At 36.6% G+C, this 18,122-nt stretch overlaps 1 protein-coding gene across 2 annotated transcripts; it reads left to right on the forward strand.

Annotated features, from left to right (window-relative positions):
* The first annotated feature begins 1,111 nt into the window (after window positions 1–1,111).
* LOC118576422 (vomeronasal type-2 receptor 116-like) lies at window positions 1,112–17,580 on the forward strand. 2 transcript variants are annotated; one of them, XM_036176680.1, is made up of 7 exons: window positions 1,112–1,305; window positions 3,328–3,350; window positions 3,846–4,129; window positions 4,412–5,206; window positions 6,436–6,663; window positions 11,358–11,481; window positions 16,676–17,580. In XM_036176680.1, the coding sequence occupies exons 1-7, from the start codon at window positions 1,112–1,114 to the stop codon at window positions 17,578–17,580; spliced, it is 2,553 nt and encodes an 850-aa protein (XP_036032573.1). The 2 variants fall into 2 exon arrangements, with proteins under 2 accessions (XP_036032573.1, XP_036032574.1); XM_036176681.1 differs by lacking the exon at window positions 3,328–3,350 and having other exon boundaries at window positions 3,838–4,129.
* Window positions 17,581–18,122: the final 542 nt, after the last annotated feature.

Genomic DNA, 18,122 nt, shown 5'->3' on the forward strand with positions numbered 1-18,122 from the left:
AGTTGCAACAATGCAAGTGAAGTAGATGAGTAGGAAAATTGTATGAGAAGAATTTATAAATAAATCCCAGGGTAACTTCCAGTTTCTATTTGCTTCTAAAATACTCAATAAGGCATCTTCGCAACTACAACTGGATTATAAAATGAGAAACTATGTAGAAAACCACAGATAAACAAGAAGAAATGGGTCAAGCCATGGTATTGATTTGTGAGAACTGAGGATCACAGAGGGAATCTTTGTTTAGAAATCAAATATTCAATTTATCTTCTCATTAATGATTGGTTGGGTGGAGGAGGGATGATATAACTTATGTAGTAGATGAAATGTGGCACACAGGTCTGGTGTTCTTTCTGGAGCTCTTTGAATATTTACAAATCAACATTTAATTTGTCAATGAAATATGTCAATGTTCTATGATGAGCTGGATAGTTTAGAAAGAGCAGGAATCAGGAAATTAAATGATTTCAATTGATTATTAGTTTTCAAGACAATAGAATCACAGGCTTTGGTAAGATATTCTGTATCTGCCACTGGAATAGAGTAGGCCCAGCTGTGATGCTGTGTGTAACTCAATTACTCTAACATGAAGTTGCTTTTCCCTGACATGAACTTTGTGACACAATTCCCAGTGTGGAACCATGAATCCTTATTTTGTGAGTACTCCTGAACCAATAATGCATGTCTCACTGTTGATAATAAAACAAAATCCACTGACATCATTTCTAAAGCTGTTAACATTAACAGATTGATGAGTTAGTCATGGGACCAAATTTTCCCAAAATGTCATCTTCCCTGCAGCATTAATTTCCAAAAAGTTGAATGATGTCATGAAACAAGGTTAACTATCATCCTATATATTTATCATCCAAATTGTATGTCATGGACTGGGGGCATCAGATGCAGAGCCTCAGGGAAGATATTTCAAAGTATTCTCAATGGATGAGGAAACAACTGAACAAACACACAAAGAGAAAATGAATCATGAATACACAAGTAGTATCCTATTTGGCCTCAGAAATAAAAGCAGGTTGGGATACCTGGGTGCCCATTTGATGTGGTGATCAGCATGGCATGTCATAATCTACATTTCCCAGGCTTAGAGCAGAAAAAAATGTTCACTTTTATTTTGCTCTACTTCCTCCTGAATATTCCACTTCATGTGGCAAGTTTAGTTCATCCCAGGTGCTTTTGGAGAATGAAGCAGAGTGAGGACAAGGATGGAGCACTGCAGCCATGTGCCTTCGTACTTGATGTATTTCCGGGGCCAATGGACATAAACGATTTCATAGAACCTTTCAAGGAACCGTAAGTATCTTTGTATTTGTATGTAAATGTCATCATGAGTATTTCATGAGTGGTCAAAAAAATGAGGATCAGAGCAATGCCTTGAATGCTCTGCCCTGTTCTTTCAAACTGCACACTAATAAACAATGCCATTTTTTTTTATCGACTAAAAGCAATTTTTCTACTTTTAATTTGCCCACAGAGTATTTTGTTTTTTCGCACAGTTATCCTCCTACTTCCAAATCTGGAAGCTGAGTGAAGAAAGGACTGTACATATTTTTCCATCACTTATATTCTGCCTCTTCACAGTATCTGGGGAACAGTTTCAGCTGAGGTCTTATCAAAAGAAACCCCACTCTATTTCAAGGAGTATAACTCTAAGTGGGTACAAGTAAATACCCTAAGTGGAAACAAGTAAATACCTATATAATCAGCTGGTGGACATTCAATAGATGTGTAGGTCCCTATGCATTGCTAGGGCATCTAATGTTTTTGGCACAACTAGTTGTGAAGAGAATTTTCACATAGATTTCAGTTATTCTCTCAGAAGCTCTGCCTGTGGTCACACTATGCCTTCAAAAGGTGCATCAAGAATGGATGTAGGAAATCTGCCCCCTTTGAATGTCATATGTGTTCCTATTTCTCCATTCATCTCTTATATGCATGTACAAATGTTGGCCTTTAATTTCAAAGTCCATTTCTTCACTCTCTCTTTAGACTGAGGAAGGATTGTATGGGATTAAATGATATGTTTGCATTCTTTGAGAACTGAGGATATCCCTGCTTACTTCCCTTGTCAATTGCCTGAGAGACAGTTGTAGCATCTCCGAATTGGCAACAGTAGCTAATAGGTACAGAGGGGTTACCTACTAGTTAAACTTTGCCATTGTTTAAGAAGCATGTGTCTATTCTCTGAATACATCTAAGCTGTCTATTCTCTGACACTTACATCACATTTACCTTTAGATAATTGTATTAAATATATCTGCACATTTTACCTATTTTGGCACTATACACACTGTTGTTTTCTGACTCACTGAGAGCAGACTCCCTTTCAAAGACAGCACTTTAGTCCACCAGGGGACTCTAACAGCTCAAGTAATTGATGTTCCTTAATGGTTAGTGTGCTGGAGTTAGTGTTTGAGATTCACAAGTTCAGCTCTCAAATTCCTATTCTGAATTACTTCATTTTCAATGACACTTTTCTGTGTGATATTAAAGAATATTCTAAAATTATTTTATTTAAATTACATAAATTAAATTACATAAACTCCTATTTTAATACATAGAGATATCACAGTGGTAAAATTTCTAAGTGAGAAACAGATTGTATTTAAGTTTGAGTAAACTATTAAAATGAAGGTGTATATTTGATCTTTATTTGTTAAAAGGTAGGAAATGAATTGGAAGAAACAGGAGTTATTATTCTTCCCATAAACATAAACACAAACTGGTAATATTTTCTTCCACCTGAACTCTTCCCTATTTTTATTATATAAAACTCCATAAACAGTTTCCATACATTTTACATTCTAGAGTCTTGTATTTTACAAACATGTAATACCAGCACATACAAAGCTAAGTAGGATGCTAGTCTCGTGTTAGTGTAACTTGAAAGGTATTCAATAGTTGTAGTCTAGAAACATTATGTTATCAGACATACACTTTGTGAGTATGTGACATGATGGTGTAAACATAAAATAAGTGAACAATGCTGAGGAGGTAGTACATACCGTTAAGCTCTATACTCAGGATCAAGAGAAAGTATGTCCATGTGCATTTGAAGCCAGTTCAATCTACAGTAATTATTATTCAAAATCATAGCATCTATTCCCTATTTATGACCTAACTGAGCATTGATGCTATCCATACCCACAAGAGAATACAGACATACATCTTCACCAAATACATCTCTGGTATTTGAACTCATTTAAAATAAATTCTTAAAAAAGATTTTATTTCTTCAATGGATAAAACAGAAAGAAAATAGAAGAAGATGTTCAGGATGAGAGATGTTACCTATATTGCCCACTCATTATAAAGAATTGTAAGTACAAGAACCAAATGTTTCCCAGACAATTGTGCACACATCTGATATATATGAATGCCTTATCTAAGTCAGTTAATCTTATGAAATTAACTGAACTAGAAAAGGCATTCATAAATACCATAAATTGAATGGCTCACACATCACATGCATTTTTCATATTGTTCAATAATTTAAAAACGAAAGGATGATCAGGTTTACTGTTTGATCAAATCCTGTGGCCTTGTCTTTATCTTCTGAGCAAGCACTCAAATGCCAGAGATGGACAAGACTCTCTGTGGAAGATGAGGATGTCTCATCTTATTTATAGGATAAAAACTCCCATGAATTCTTAAAGGCTTTTGTAAGCTTCCATCTTCTTATGTCATCCCAACATCCAAGCACAGAAAATTTCTTTCAGTCTTTGGTAGTGGTTTGGAATAATGTGCAATACATGATAGTGTTTGAGTTGATTACACATGATTATCTGTAAATCTGTCTGTATTAATCACTGTAACATTTTACAGAAAAGGAGATGACAACAATCAGTTTTCACTGGCCGTAGCTTTTTCAGTGGATGAAGTCAACAGGAACCCTGATCTTTTACCAAATATGTCTTTAGCATTTGGATATGTTACAGATAGTTGCAAGTTCATGTCACAAGCATACAATATTGTTCAGTCTTCTGTAGGACGTCATTATAATGCCCCTAATTATGACTGTATTGAATCGGGCATGTGTTTAGTGATGCTTTCAGGACCAAACTGGGAAGGATCATTAATAGCTGGGAAAGCAATGGACCTCTACCATTATCAGCAGGTGAGATTTTGTGTGGTAGTTTTACAAGAAAACCTGTCACTATTGGTGCCATTCCAAGATGCTTAGAAGAATGTTAGGGGAAACTGGCCTTACACTTATGTCAAACTATGTAGTTCAAGTATACTATTCAGAGATTTCATGGGCCTTTTATATTTCCCTTTTTGAAGTATAGATAAGGGAAAAAGTACCAGGAAATGTGGTATTTAAGAACTCTTTGTAGAAAAGTGTGTTTAACAAGGTGTTAGGAGTGCTTGACACCTCATGCTCCTCCCTCTGTCCTAGGTCATTCAGCTTACCTTTGGACCTTTTCATCCTATCCTGAGTGATCATGAACAATTTCCTTATCTGTATCAGATGACCCCCAAGGACACATCTCTAGCTCAGGCCATGATTTCCCTCATACTTCACTTCAGCTGGAACTGGGTTGGGTTGGCCATCTCAGACAGTGATCTTGGTATCCAGTTTCTCTCATATTTGAGAAGAGAGATGGAAGAAAATATAGTGTGCTTAGCCTTTGTGAACATGATTCCAGTCAACAAGCATTTATACATGTCAAGAGCTGAAATATATTATAACCGAATCATGACATCATCCACAAATGTTGTTATCATTTATGGTGAAACAGACAGTACTCTAGCTATAAGCTTTAAAATGTGGGAATCTCTAGGTATACAGAGACTATGGATCACCACCTCACAGTGGGATTTTATTACAAGTAAGCATGACTTAACATTTGACTCATCTTACAGGACTCTAACTTTTGCACACCATCATGCTGAGATTTTTGGTTTTAAAAAATTTCTCCAGACTTTGAGCCCTCTCACCCCAGATGAATACCTGGCAAGTGTGGAGTGGATGAACTTTAACTGTGAAGTCTCAGCTTTTAATTGTAGGACACTGAAGAATTGCTCATCCAATGTCTATTTGGAATGGCTAATATTACAGACTTTTGATATGGCTTTTAATGATGCCACTTATGATATATATGATGCTGTGAATATTGTGGCCCAATTTTTCCATGAGATGCATCTTCAGCCCACGGATAAAGGGAAGAGATCCAATTCTAATTGCTTGAAGGTATGTATCTTATATTGGATGATGTTTGTTTCATCAATGTCAAAGTCTTTAATAGACTCTCTGATGCCCCATTCTAGTGGATTTGGAAATATTTCCTCAAATATAAAGGTGTCTGAACTGTTTTGCACCTGAAAAAGTAAATATATTTGTTATAAATCTCAAAGGCAAAGGCAGTGGAGTGGAACATAAAATTTATCAATGAAAATCAGTGATTTTTTAAAAGAGAATATCCTCACCCCTGTTCTAATTCTGGAAACATCTATGTCCTTCCTCATTAATCCTCTCTGTGATGGCAAGATAAGCTTTCATTCATTAATTGTCAAATATCTGCAAGTCAGTGTAGGGATTGGTTTTTAAAAGTGTAATTAAGTGATTCTTCCCCAACTCTAGGCTCTGGAACACACAGAAGTAATGGTAGGATTCTGTTCAATACATACATATGTACCCATGTGTGTGGATAAATGGTTATCATTGTTCATGGGTGTATGGGTGTGTTTCTGTGTATCTGTGTGTATATCTGTGTTGATGTGTAAATATGTGTTTCTGTCTATATGCATATCTGTCTGTTTGTATAACAGCATAAATTTGTCTTACATCAATATTTTTTTCTGTAGGTGTGTGTTCATGTGTATATATTCCTGTGTGTATGTGTCAGTGTATGTTCTACATGTGCCTATGTGTGTGATTTGTGTATTTATAGATTTGATTGCACATATGTATATCTATGTTTCAGTGTATCTGTGTGTATTTGTGATCTGCATCAATGTCTTCCTGTGTGTTTGTATCTGAATATGTCTATGAATTTGTGTGGTGTGGTTTTTGTCGGTTTCTGTTTCTGTGTGTCTGTTTGGATGACAAGTGTGTCTTTGTGTGCCTTTATATTCATATGTGTGTCTTAGCTTACATGTGTATATGTAAGTAAATAGTATGTGGCTGTATTATGTATGTATCTCTGTATGAATCTAAGCCTGTGTGCATCTATATGTGGGTGAATGTTTAATATTTATGTTTGGTGTCTGCATGTATGTCATTCTCTGTGTGTGTTTGGTTGTTTCCTCAGAAAGAACTAAAATTCTAGGGACATTATGATAATTTTATTAATCTACTTGCTTTCATTGATATTTCACATCTGGGCACCTTCAATCAAGTTGTGTTTAAGATGGAATCAGAATATGTTTTCTGACTTCAAGGCAGGGTGCTTAAACTATAAAATGCTGACTGTCTTTCAGCAATACTCCATTTTTAGGAAGATCAACTTCACTAATCCTGCTGGGGGCAAAGTGAAGATGAGACAGAAAGAAAAACTGCAAGCAGAGTATGACATTTTCCAGATTTGGAATTTCCCAAATGGTCTTGGACTTAAGGTGAAGATTGGAAAGTTCAGCCCATATTTTCCACATGGTCAACAGCTCCATTTATATGAAGACATTATAGAGTGGGCCACAGGAAGTAGAGAGGTGAGTCTGACCTAATTCTTCTGATTTCCATTACAAAGCAGTAACACTGTCAATAGATCTGTTTGTGTTTCCTTGTAATTTAGTTAAATGAAACAGACTATCACACAAAGAACCATTCTTTAGCCTCCTTTAATATGTCTCTCCATTTTACTTTTTGATGTGATTTTTATTAATTCTTTGAGGATTTCAGGCATGCATACATTGAATTTTTATCATACTAAAAAAAGGTTTCTGTTTTAATATAATTATAAAAACGCTGTTACCACTGTTTAATATTATTTACAGGAAAGTAAGCAAAATTCTCTTTGTACTTCTCTGGTTACTACACAGAGATTTTCCTCTTTACTACTGAACCTCTGCCACCTGTGCTAAAAGGGTGAGGCTAATTATAAATAATCAGTAAAGTAAACATATGCAAATCATTATTTTTATTACATAATTTGTTTTAAGCATTCTTTTACTAACATGCCCTAAATTAGCAACATCTCTAGCCATTCATTAACATCACATTTTCATGACACTTTAGATACCCTATAATCTTGTTTTTTCTCTCTTTCTTTTTTTTCTTGGTGGGTATGTGTGTTTGTCCGCATGTATGTCTGTCCAGCCTTGGAATGTATGATGTAAATGGATGCCCTAACAGTGACTTGGATCCCTGGGAACTGGAGGAAGCTTAGTGCCACAAAGTGGGTACCAAAAATCAAACTTGAGCCCTGGTCTTGAGCAGCAACAGTCATTGACAGCTGAGCCATTTCCAGCTCCGAATTTTATCCTGTAAAAGAAATTGCTAACTAGAGAAACATTTCTTGGTTCCATTAATTCTTTCATAGTTCTATCAAACAAACAAGGTTATGTTTAGTTTCATTGTCTATGTGGGAGGAGGTATTGGTAGCAAAGAAATTGGCTGTTAAAAATTTATAAAGGAGATATTCCATTATAGGTCTTTGGTATGTTATAGGTTGGAATTTGGATGTGGGTGTTTTGAAGGTTTCCAATTTAAAATTTCCAGTTACAAAGTGGCTTGAGTTTTAAAGAAATGTACTTCAGGGAAATCATGCAGTTTGATCTGAAGTTGTATCACAGCCCAGATTGTATGAATTCTTCAATTAATATTTTGTTTCTCAGAGTGATGAGGAGAGTCATTTTTAGCGCAAAGGCCATATCATCTGAAGGTATTAACAACTGAGCTAAACATTTATTCAAAATGCAGCAGTGAAATTTCATGTGTGCTCACACTGAGCCTCACTTGATCATTACTAAAACATCTTACGAAGGAATAGAGATTTTTAAGAACAATGCAAGTTGTACTCTAGTCACAGATATGCAAATGTCAATGCCTAAAAATGTAATAAATATGAAGATATCAAAGCAACACAGCTCCAAATGGTGCAGTTATAGGCTTAAATACATTCAATGGCATACTACAAAAAGAATTCAAAGATGACCTTGAAACTCAGAGAGAATGCAAATTACCTCCAGGAGAATGCCATGACATCACAAAAACTTCCATATAATAAGGAACTGAGAGAACATGTGACAGAGGCATTCTAAAATGGCAAAATAATGAAAATAATTCAAATAAAAATATGTAAAGGAAAGAATCCAATTTTAATCTATATGAAAAGTCTCATTAAGGCAATACTTCAAGTTGAAGACATGATGGCAACACTTGATGACACAGCAGAAGAATTAGAAGAATGAAACCACCAACAAGATAAAAATAAGAAAAATGAGAGATGCATGAATCAAGAGCATACTACTAAAGAATCAAATTTACAAACTGTAGTGAGAAAAGAAGCAGGAATCACCATAGGCATCCAAAGTATCTGAAATAAAATGCAACAGTAATTTTCCAAATTACTGTGGGGCATGTCACCATCCAGAGAGAGGAGACATTTAAGTACCAAACACATGATATCACATAATATCTTTCCCCTGATATATTTTACATAAAAATTGAAACACACAGGACAAAGAGAAGAAATTGAAAGGAGCAAAAGAGAAGCAAATTTCTTAGAAAGTCCCCTTCTGTATAGCAGCAGATCCCTTCCTGAATTGTCTTAAAATGGGAGAGTATTAGTGAGGCTAATCAAATAGAGTCATAAATGCCAACCCCATTTCCTATACCCAATAAAGTTATCCTTTAATGGAAGGTCACTGTGATGGCTCTTCTTGTTAGAAAATTGAATTGACTGCATCTGGAATTTAGTAAAACCCAAAAATGGAGGGCACAATTTTGAGCGATTTTTGCTTAATTTGACATAGGAAGATCCACATGTGATCCAGATCTTTGAAAGTGGAAGACATGCCTTATGCCAGGTGGTGGTGGCACACACCTTTAATCCCAGCTCTCTGGAGGCATTGGTACTTAGATCTCTGAGTTGGATGTCTGCTTGTTCTACAGAGAGAGTTCCAGGACTGCAGGATTACAAAGAGAAACCATGTCTCTAAAAACAGTACATAAAATTAAATATATATAACATTATTATTGTACACAGCAGTCACATCAAATAATTTTGCTATGTCAATCCCATTGTCAACATTGTAATACATGAGGAGAAACTCAAAGAATTTCCTTTAAAATCATTAGTGAGACCAGGTGTATGTGGTGGTTCGTATCTTTAATCCAAACTCTTGGGAGGCAGAGGCAAACAAATAACTGTCTGTATATGATCAGTCTGACCTACGTATTAAGTCCAAGCAAGCTAGGGTTGCATATAGAAACCTGCCGAAAAATACATGAGCAGAAATTGTACAAATATATGCCTATTCTCCCCTCTTCTTCAAAATAGTCCTTAATATCTTGGTGACAATAAAAAGAAATTGTAAGCAGGCTAAACAAAAAAGAAGGGAGGAATGTTCCTGCTGATAGCATATATTTTAATTCCAATATTCATGAGGAAGGAAACACAGGTCTCTGTGGTAAATATGCCAGCCTTGCCTATAAAAGGAGTTGAGGTCTCCCAAGAGAACTTTGTGACACCCTATTTCAAGAATAGGAAGATTTCTAGTTAACCATATTGTGGAGACCATGAAAGAGCCAGTGCATAGGAGACACTGCAGTTTCCACACAGAACTCTGTACTGAAGAAAGGACGCAATGTGAAGACAACAATCAGCAGCTTTCTGAAGCAGCCTTCAGATCGCTCTAAGCAGGTTTATAATGAAAGAAAATGACCTTTAATTTTAAACTTTAAGAAACCCTTTAATTAATTTTGAGTAAGCTAACTTTTATTCAGGTTTCCCCAGTACTTAGAGCTTTTGTAAAGCATTTTCACCTCAGGAAACACTCCACCTGCCAGTTCAATTCTTGTCAAATCAGCACTTTATTACCACAAATGGACCAGGATCTGCCATTTACCTGCTTATTCTTATACTCTCTTTTTCATGTTTTGCAGTGCTATTTTATTGGAGTTCAAGTATGATATCTGAGATACGAGGAGTTATTTTCCATTTCAGATGTCCACTAATTCTAGCTTGCTATGCTATTTTTGTTATGAAACATTGACTGTAGACACAGTGAAAAGGAATGGTAGATCAGGCTCCTGGCTTACAGTCAAGGGAAGACCTGGCAGTATTCTGTTGTCTGTAACTAAGGCATAGATCCTAAGGGGGAAAAAACACTACTGGTGTGGCCATTCATCTCTGCCCATCCTCCCATCATGATCTCAATGTCCCCTGCCTGCAGAATCCTTCCTCTCTCTCCTTAATTGGATTCCTGGAGCTCAGCCTGGTGCCTAGCCATGGATCTCTGTATCTACCTCCATCTGTCACTTACAAAGGCTCTATGGTGGCAGCTATGTTATTTGCTAGACTGGTCACTAGAGTAGACCAGTCCAGGCACCCTCTGGACTACTGCCAGTGGACAAAGCTGGGGTCATCCTTGTGGATTCCTGAGAGGCTCCCCAGCACCCTGCCTATTCCTATTCCCATGGTGTCCTCATCTACCATGATATCTTCCTCCCTGTCCTCCCACTCTGTCCCTGTTCCAGCTTGACCCTCCTTTTTTCCTATGTTCTCATGCCCCACTCCTTGCCCTCTGATACCCACCCACACACACACCCAGTCCACTCATGTAGATCTCATCCATTTCTTCTTTGTAGGATCATCCAGATATCCTTCCTAGGGTCTTTCCCTGTTAGCTAGCCTCACTGGAGTTATGGGTTGCAGGCTGGCCATCCCTTCCCTCATTTCTAGTATCCACTTATGAATGAGTGCATACTATGTTTGTCCTTCTGAGTCTGGGTTACCTCATTCCGGATGATATTTTCTAGTTCCATCCATTTTCCTGCTGAGCACTCTTAAATCAAATACTATTAAATAAATGTATTACAAATAGGACAACAGGCTAGTTCAATGAGGAGGATGTTTTTTAGTTAAGGTTGCCATTAACTTGTTAATGTGCTTTGTGGTAAGTTGACTAAAATTAACTAGAAAAACCAGGTTGCAAGCACCATAGTGTTTGGGCACAACAAACAACCTATTCTTTTTCCTAAATTTCTAGCAATGTGAAGCTACTCAACTTTATATTAATGTTGATAAATATGATTTTATATAATATACTTAGTGAAATGTGGCAACTCATTTTATGTGTATATGCATGTGGTCACTTGTTATTTCACCATGCTCATATAATGTAGATATGGAAGGAGTAGGTAAAACTATTGATAACAACATGTGTCTAATTTTCCTCAGATGATGTCCTCTGTGTGCAGTGCTGATTGTGGTCCTGGATTCAGAAAATTCCAGCAGGAGGGAATGACAGTGTGTTGTTTTGATTGCATCCCCTGCCCAGAAAATGAAGTTTCTAATGAGACAAGTGAGTGTTTGTAGCTAGGTAAATTCTTTACCTTGATCATTGTCTCTAATCCACATGAGCATGATCAAAGGGTTTTAAAGTCTACTTCACAAATCAAATACATCACTTTCTTATGTTTATGTTTATAGGAATGTGATCAATAACACCTTATCTTCAAGTAATTCCTTTTGCTATGACATACAGCTTTTACTCATTGAAAACTCATGGCATGTGTCATTTTCTCAAATACACAGTTTTGATAATCAAACTGCAGTGTGAGGGAATTCTACACAAGGTCTTTCCTAGTGTGATTATCTCCTCAAAATTACATGTAGATTATATTCCAATTATGAGTTTTTTAATAATATTTTTTCAAGTTATTCATGGGTGTATGTCTCTCTACAAAGTTTCTGTGTATGTGCTGGAATCAATGGAGAACAGAACAGGGCATGAGAGCCACTGAACTCTGTTATGTGGGTTATGTGGGTGCTAGGAACCAAATGACAGTCCTGGGTAGGATTAATAGAGACAGAAATAATTACTTGGAAAATTATCAGAAACGGTTTAGTATGAGAAAGAAAGATTCAAGCATTATCCAGAGAACCCTTTTTCAAAGTATTAATACAACTTGAAGTCTAGGGCAGTATGAATAAGTCATGGCACCTGATGGAGAAAATACTGTGTCATGTGTTTGATATTTTTCTAGACATCACCCATTTAATAATGCGACAAAAATATAAGATTAAAATTGTTTTCTGTGAAAGCAACTACTCATAATTACCTAAAAGGTGTTTTCACCTACATAGCTTTTATTAGTCAAATGATTCTTTGTTTAGCGTTGGCTCCATGCAAATGGCAGACAGATTGCTTTTCTCTTCTACTGCCTGTCATTCTATACAATGAAATGAAAGGTCCTAAAGGACACTTATGTCCAGTAATATGTCACAGTAATTAACTCCCTCTCCACTAAAGCTGATGATGAGTTTATCCCTATGTAGTAGGAAGAAATAATAATCTCCTAGATGTTGTTTTCTGACCTCCATGCACTCACACCTACAGCAGTCACTTAAGTATTAAATAAAGTCTAGTGAAACGGTTTTAAATATAAAATATATAAGATTGTGTAGCTGAAGTTTTTCTCATGTCCACCCAGCTCCTGTAGCTGCTCAGACCCAAATAATTACTCTCACAGGCTAATATTATTTAAAGATGCTTGGGCCATTTGCTTAGGCATACCACTAACTAGCTATTACACAGCCTATTTCTGTTAATCTTCATGGTGCCCTGTGTTCCATGGCTTTACTTGTGTGCCTACTAGGTGCTGCTCCCTAGACAGTGAGCTGGCATTCCCTGACTCTGCCTTTCCTCTTCCCACAGTTTTTTCTCCCTGCTGGTCCCGCCTATACTTCCTACCTGGCTACTGACCAATGAGCATTTTTTTTTATACAGAGCAATATCCACAGCACTTCCCCTTTTCTTTTTTTCCAAAAGAAAGATTTTTAACTTTAATAGAGTAAAATTACATATAACAAACAATTATCAATCAAGAATTATACTTACAATAGCTTGTCTATTTATAATATCTAGGCTTTTTGTTTTTGACAACATTAAAGAAGATATTCTATCTATTGTATATTTTAGAGTCTAAGTATATGACTTATCTTTTATCATAATTAAGGAAATTATAACTATATAGTTTTCAACTACATCTAAGACCTCAGAGGATATAATATTACCTGAGAAACGGGAGAAGGATACAAACAACCTTTGTGAGACTCAAGAGTAGACAGAGACAGCTTGCAGCCTGGACATTTATCCAAATTCCTCTGTAAAATAGTGGCATCTGTCTTCAGCACACAGGCCTAGAGTCTCTCAGTCACTTCTCTGTGTCCTATAGAATGTCTGACAGTTTCCTCTATGAAGCAGGAACCTGAAGGACCATTTTGCCAAGCAAAGTTCAGTGGTCACCTTCTTTTGGGTCCTGCTTGTGCAGTCGATCAAGCAATCCAGGCAAGAATAATTTCTTGATAAAATGGCTGCTTTTGCCAAAAAGATAAATGCCATATGGAGTGTCTTTAATGCCCGTCCTCCTCTCTGAAGTAACATGGTGCTGCTAGGAACAGACATGTCTCATTGTTCAGAAAGTTTAATTTTTTAAAAACATTTTAAATGCCATATTCTATAGGTCTTTGAAGTGTTTCAAGATTATATACCTATTTGAAATATATCTGTGTATACCTAGAAAGCTTAACTAACATGGCTACAAGTTTGACTAGCAAGAAGTCTGATTATTAATCTGTATTTGAAATTATCCATTACTATTTCAAATAATCTGCACATACATAATACCTTAAACAGCAGCATAAATATACATATAGCATACCAAAATTAATTTCAAATGTACATCAATAATCTAAAATCCATAGCAATGTAAAACATATTGAACAAGTTGCTGCTCTATATAAGTAGGTTCGACAATCTACCCTTTTATCTTATCATATCTATATCCTATATATCTATATCATAGCACCCTTTCTTCTTTAGAAAGATATTATATTTATAATTAACCTGTTTTAAATAAAAATATTGTTTTTTTCTCTGTCCCACACCAGAGGGATTTTCTGATATGGAACAGAAGACTCTCTCAACCTTTTCTTTTGGTGATATGTTTGTGTTTAGAAAGGGAGTGAGTCAATTCCATCTCCAAAGTCAGCTTGGTATATTTGGGAATTTGGGCATAACTTCTCATACTGTTTCCTGCTGAATAAGGGTGCTATATTCTTATTAGGACATAAAGAAAGTTTTTAGATTATGGGGTAGTCCATGAGGCTGTATTGTCTGAGCAAGTTGTCTTGCTAACATTCTAGGTGTTTGATCAACTGGACCATGGTCTCATAGGGAGTCTTTCAGGGGGTCTTGGCTGATCAAACCTGATGTATCTTAAACTGGAACAAATCCATACCCTTTTGCTTTCTGTGGAAACAAAAGCAGAGCCTCCTTTCTAAAGCAATATATCCTTAGATCCAAATGTTGAAATCAACGTAACTTTAAAATATACATATTGGTTTAAGTTATCTGTCTTTACAATCAAATATCTTTCTGCAGTTAAAAACCCCAAAGACAACACAATCCAGATTCTCTGTGTGATATCTATATTTATGTGACTTATTTTTGTATTACTTTCACTTTAAAGACTTTATTTTTTAAAACTATTTCTTTATATAACTGTGTGTGTTACGTTTTTCTCTCTTCCAAGCCTATGTTCATTTTTACACATGTTATAAACTGTTTAGAGGTTTATCCCAACTGAATCTGTCTTTTTGTGAATCTATTGCTTTAAACTGCAACAGCTGGTACTGAAGCAGAAGTCTTGGGTGCTAGCTCTGTACAATTTAGTTAATCAACATGGTGGAGATAATTTACTGCCAGCACTGGGAGCCATGATGCCCAATGACACTGGGATGCAGTGGGTCTATGTTTCTATCTAAACAGTGTGTAGCCCAGAAACCTCTTTTTTGTACTGCCAACGGCTAAATCCAACACACAGCATAGTAGGCAGCTTGGAGACACCTCTGTTTAATGTGTCATAGGTCAAGGCCACATGCCATGAACCTGCCATAGAGTAGCTCAAAACCGCAGACTGCCTCTAACTTCAGAGAGACAACAAGGAAGCTGTTTTAGCCCCATTTTAGAATCTTTTTAAAGCTTTCTCAGGTCATAGGTGGAAATTCTTGCTTCACAATCTGGTGCCATTCTGTTTGTTTATGTGTAACCCTGGCTAACTTGTAACTAGTTCTGTAGAACAGGATGACCTTGAACTCAGAATTCTGCCTGTCTCTGCCTCTCAAGTGTTGGGATTAAAGACATGAGACACCACCTACAGGTTGAAATTTACATACTTAAAGCAAACCACCTAGATCTGTTCCATCATTTGACAACTTCCTACTCATGAGGCTATCAAGGTCCAGCTATCAAAGTATTGAAATAAGTCTAGCCAACCCCACTTGGCTTCATAACTAACCTGACTATCAAATCAAACACTTCATGCTAATATGAGCTACCGCTTTTCCCTTAAAAACCACCATTTGGCTACAAGACATGTCTGTCTCCACTGTGCCCAGAGTCAGTTCTTTATATCCCAGCCAAATACATATTCCCCATCTCCATTTTCTTTTCCTTTCTCCCTCATTCTCTGTAGTTAGAGTTTTCCTGCCTGGCCCAGAGCCAGGACAAATCTCTCTTACCCGCCAGTCCCACAGTTGCTCAGACCCAACCAAGAAAGCACACAGAAACTTATATTGCTTACAAACTGTATGGCCATGGCAGGCTGCTTGTTATCTATCTTTTCTATCTTAAATTAACCCATTTCTGTTAGTCTATACTTTGCCACATGGCTTGTGGCTTACCAGTACCTTTACATGTTGCTTGTTCATGGTGGCGGCTGGCAGTGTCTCCCCCGCCTTCTACTTCCCAGAATTCTCTTCTCTCTTGTCCCGCCTATACTTCCTGTCTGGCCACTGGCCAATCAGAACTTTATTTACACAGAGCGATATCCACAGCAATTCTCTATCTCCTGTGTTTATCTTTTATTCACTTACCATGCACCTCTGAGGCAAATAAATTTCCTTTGTGTTGAGAACATGATCCTGGGGTATCTTTTCTGACTCCAAGGATTTCTACTGAATCTATTTAGTGTTGCTTCTATGTCAGTATTTTTAGATTGACAAATTCATACTAGAAAATATATTACAAGTCATGTCCCAGTAGAAGACAGAGTCTCCATCTATCATATAGATAGCATTCATAAAACAGAAAGAAAGAAACAGCAGGCAATGCATCTGTGGGATCTGAGACTTCAAAATACATTCTGTGCAAAACAATGGATAATGATTTCAGCTTCTTTCAATTAAAAACATTAAATCATTTAATCATAGCATTCAGAATGTACTGAAAATATATGTGCTTACCTTGTTAGATGGAAAATCGTATCATTAACACACAGTTAAATATACAACATAATGATGGTTTGGTTTCCTTTCAAATAAATATAATGAATGAATACAGTGAAATTGAAGCATTGCCATGCAGCAATGTCATTCACTTGCATCCTCAGGAAAAATGTAGACATTGGCCTGTTCCACAACACATTTAATTGAAATGTCTTGTCTCTAAAAATGCTGAAGCTGCACTAATCATTCTTTTCTTTCTCCATCAGATGTGGATCAGTGTGTGAAGTGTCCAGAGGACAAGTATTCCAATGCAGAGCAGAAAGAGTGCATTCCCAAATCTGTGGTCTTTCTGACCTATGAAGACCCCTTGGGGATGGCTCTGACCTCAATGGCCTTGTGCTTCACTGTGTGCACAGCTGCGGTTCTTGGGGTATTTGTGAAGCATCATGACACTCCCATTGTCAAGGCCAATAACCGCAGTCTCAGTTACACTTTGCTTATCTCACTTCTCTTTTGTTTCCTGTGTCCCTTTCTCTTTATTGGCCATCCCAATGCAGCTACATGCATTCTGCAGCAAATCACATTTGGAGCTGTATTCACTGTGGCTGTTTCCACTGTGTTGGCCAAAACAGTTACTGTTGTTCTGGCTTTCAAAGTCACAACTCCAGGAAGAAGGATGAGGTCCTACCTGACTTTGGGGGCATCCAAATATATCATTGCCACCTGTACCCTCATCCAAATTATTCTCTGTGCAATCTGGCTGGGAATTTCTCCTCCATCTGTTAGCATTGATGTACACTCTGAGCATGGCCAAATCATAATTGTGTGTGACAAGGGCTCAGTTATGGCATTCTACTGTGTCTTGGGGTACCATGGTTCCCTTGCCTTTGGGAGCTTTGTTGTGGCCTTCTTGGCCAGGAATCTCCCTGACACATTCAATGAAGCCAAGTTGTTGACCTTCAGCATGCTGTTGTTCTGCAGTGTCTGGGTCACCTTTCTCCCTGTCTACCACAGCACCAAGGGCAAGGTCATGGTTGTTGTGGAGGTCTTCTCCATCTTAGTCTCCAGTGCAGGCTTGCTGGGATGTATCTTTATTCCCAAGTGCTACATAATTTTGTTTAAACCAGAGAGAAATTCTCTTGAAAAGATAAGGGAGAAAACATCTTCCTGAACACCCATTTCATAAATTGTTACTGATAACTGTAGTGTTAGTACCTATCTTGATACAATTCATGATGTATGTAATAGCTTGTGACACTCAACCATTCTTCTGATTGTGATGCCTGAAATTATTATGAATACTACTTTCTGTACATTGTCTCCTATAAAATTCCAATCAATCATTTTTTCAACAAGATCTGGGTGTTATAGGTAATGATAGGATGAAAGTGTAGATTAATAAACTTTTAAAGAACAACAACTTGTTTAAAATGTTTTACATTGCTATGGATTTAAGTTTATTGTTACAAATTGCAAGTTAATTTTGTTATAATATATATATATATATATATACATATATATGTATTTCTACTCTCATTGGAGGTATTATGTTTATGTAACTCATTTAGAATGTAATGGATAATTAAAAATATAGATTAATAATTAGTCTTCTATGATAATCAAATTTATATTCATGTTAGTTTTGTTTTGTATGTATACATAGATATATTTCATATAGGTAGGTAATCTTCAAACAATTCAAAACATACAGAA

Source organism: Onychomys torridus, unplaced genomic scaffold, assembly GCF_903995425.1.
Source record: "Onychomys torridus unplaced genomic scaffold, mOncTor1.1, whole genome shotgun sequence".
Lineage (NCBI taxonomy): Eukaryota > Metazoa > Chordata > Mammalia > Rodentia > Cricetidae > Onychomys > Onychomys torridus.

Excerpts from the sequence above, each read along its gene's own strand:
- LOC118576422 (XM_036176680.1), top strand. The coding sequence starts at position 1,112 with ATGTTCACTTTTATTTTGCTCTACTTCCTCCTGAATATTCCACTTCAT. Across the intron at positions 3,351-3,845 it reads TGTAAGTACAAGAACCAAAT|ATGACAACAATCAGTTTTCA; the intron begins GTTTCCCAGACA and ends ACAGAAAAGGAG. Across the intron at positions 4,130-4,411 it reads ACCTCTACCATTATCAGCAG|GTCATTCAGCTTACCTTTGG; the intron begins GTGAGATTTTGT and ends CCTCTGTCCTAG.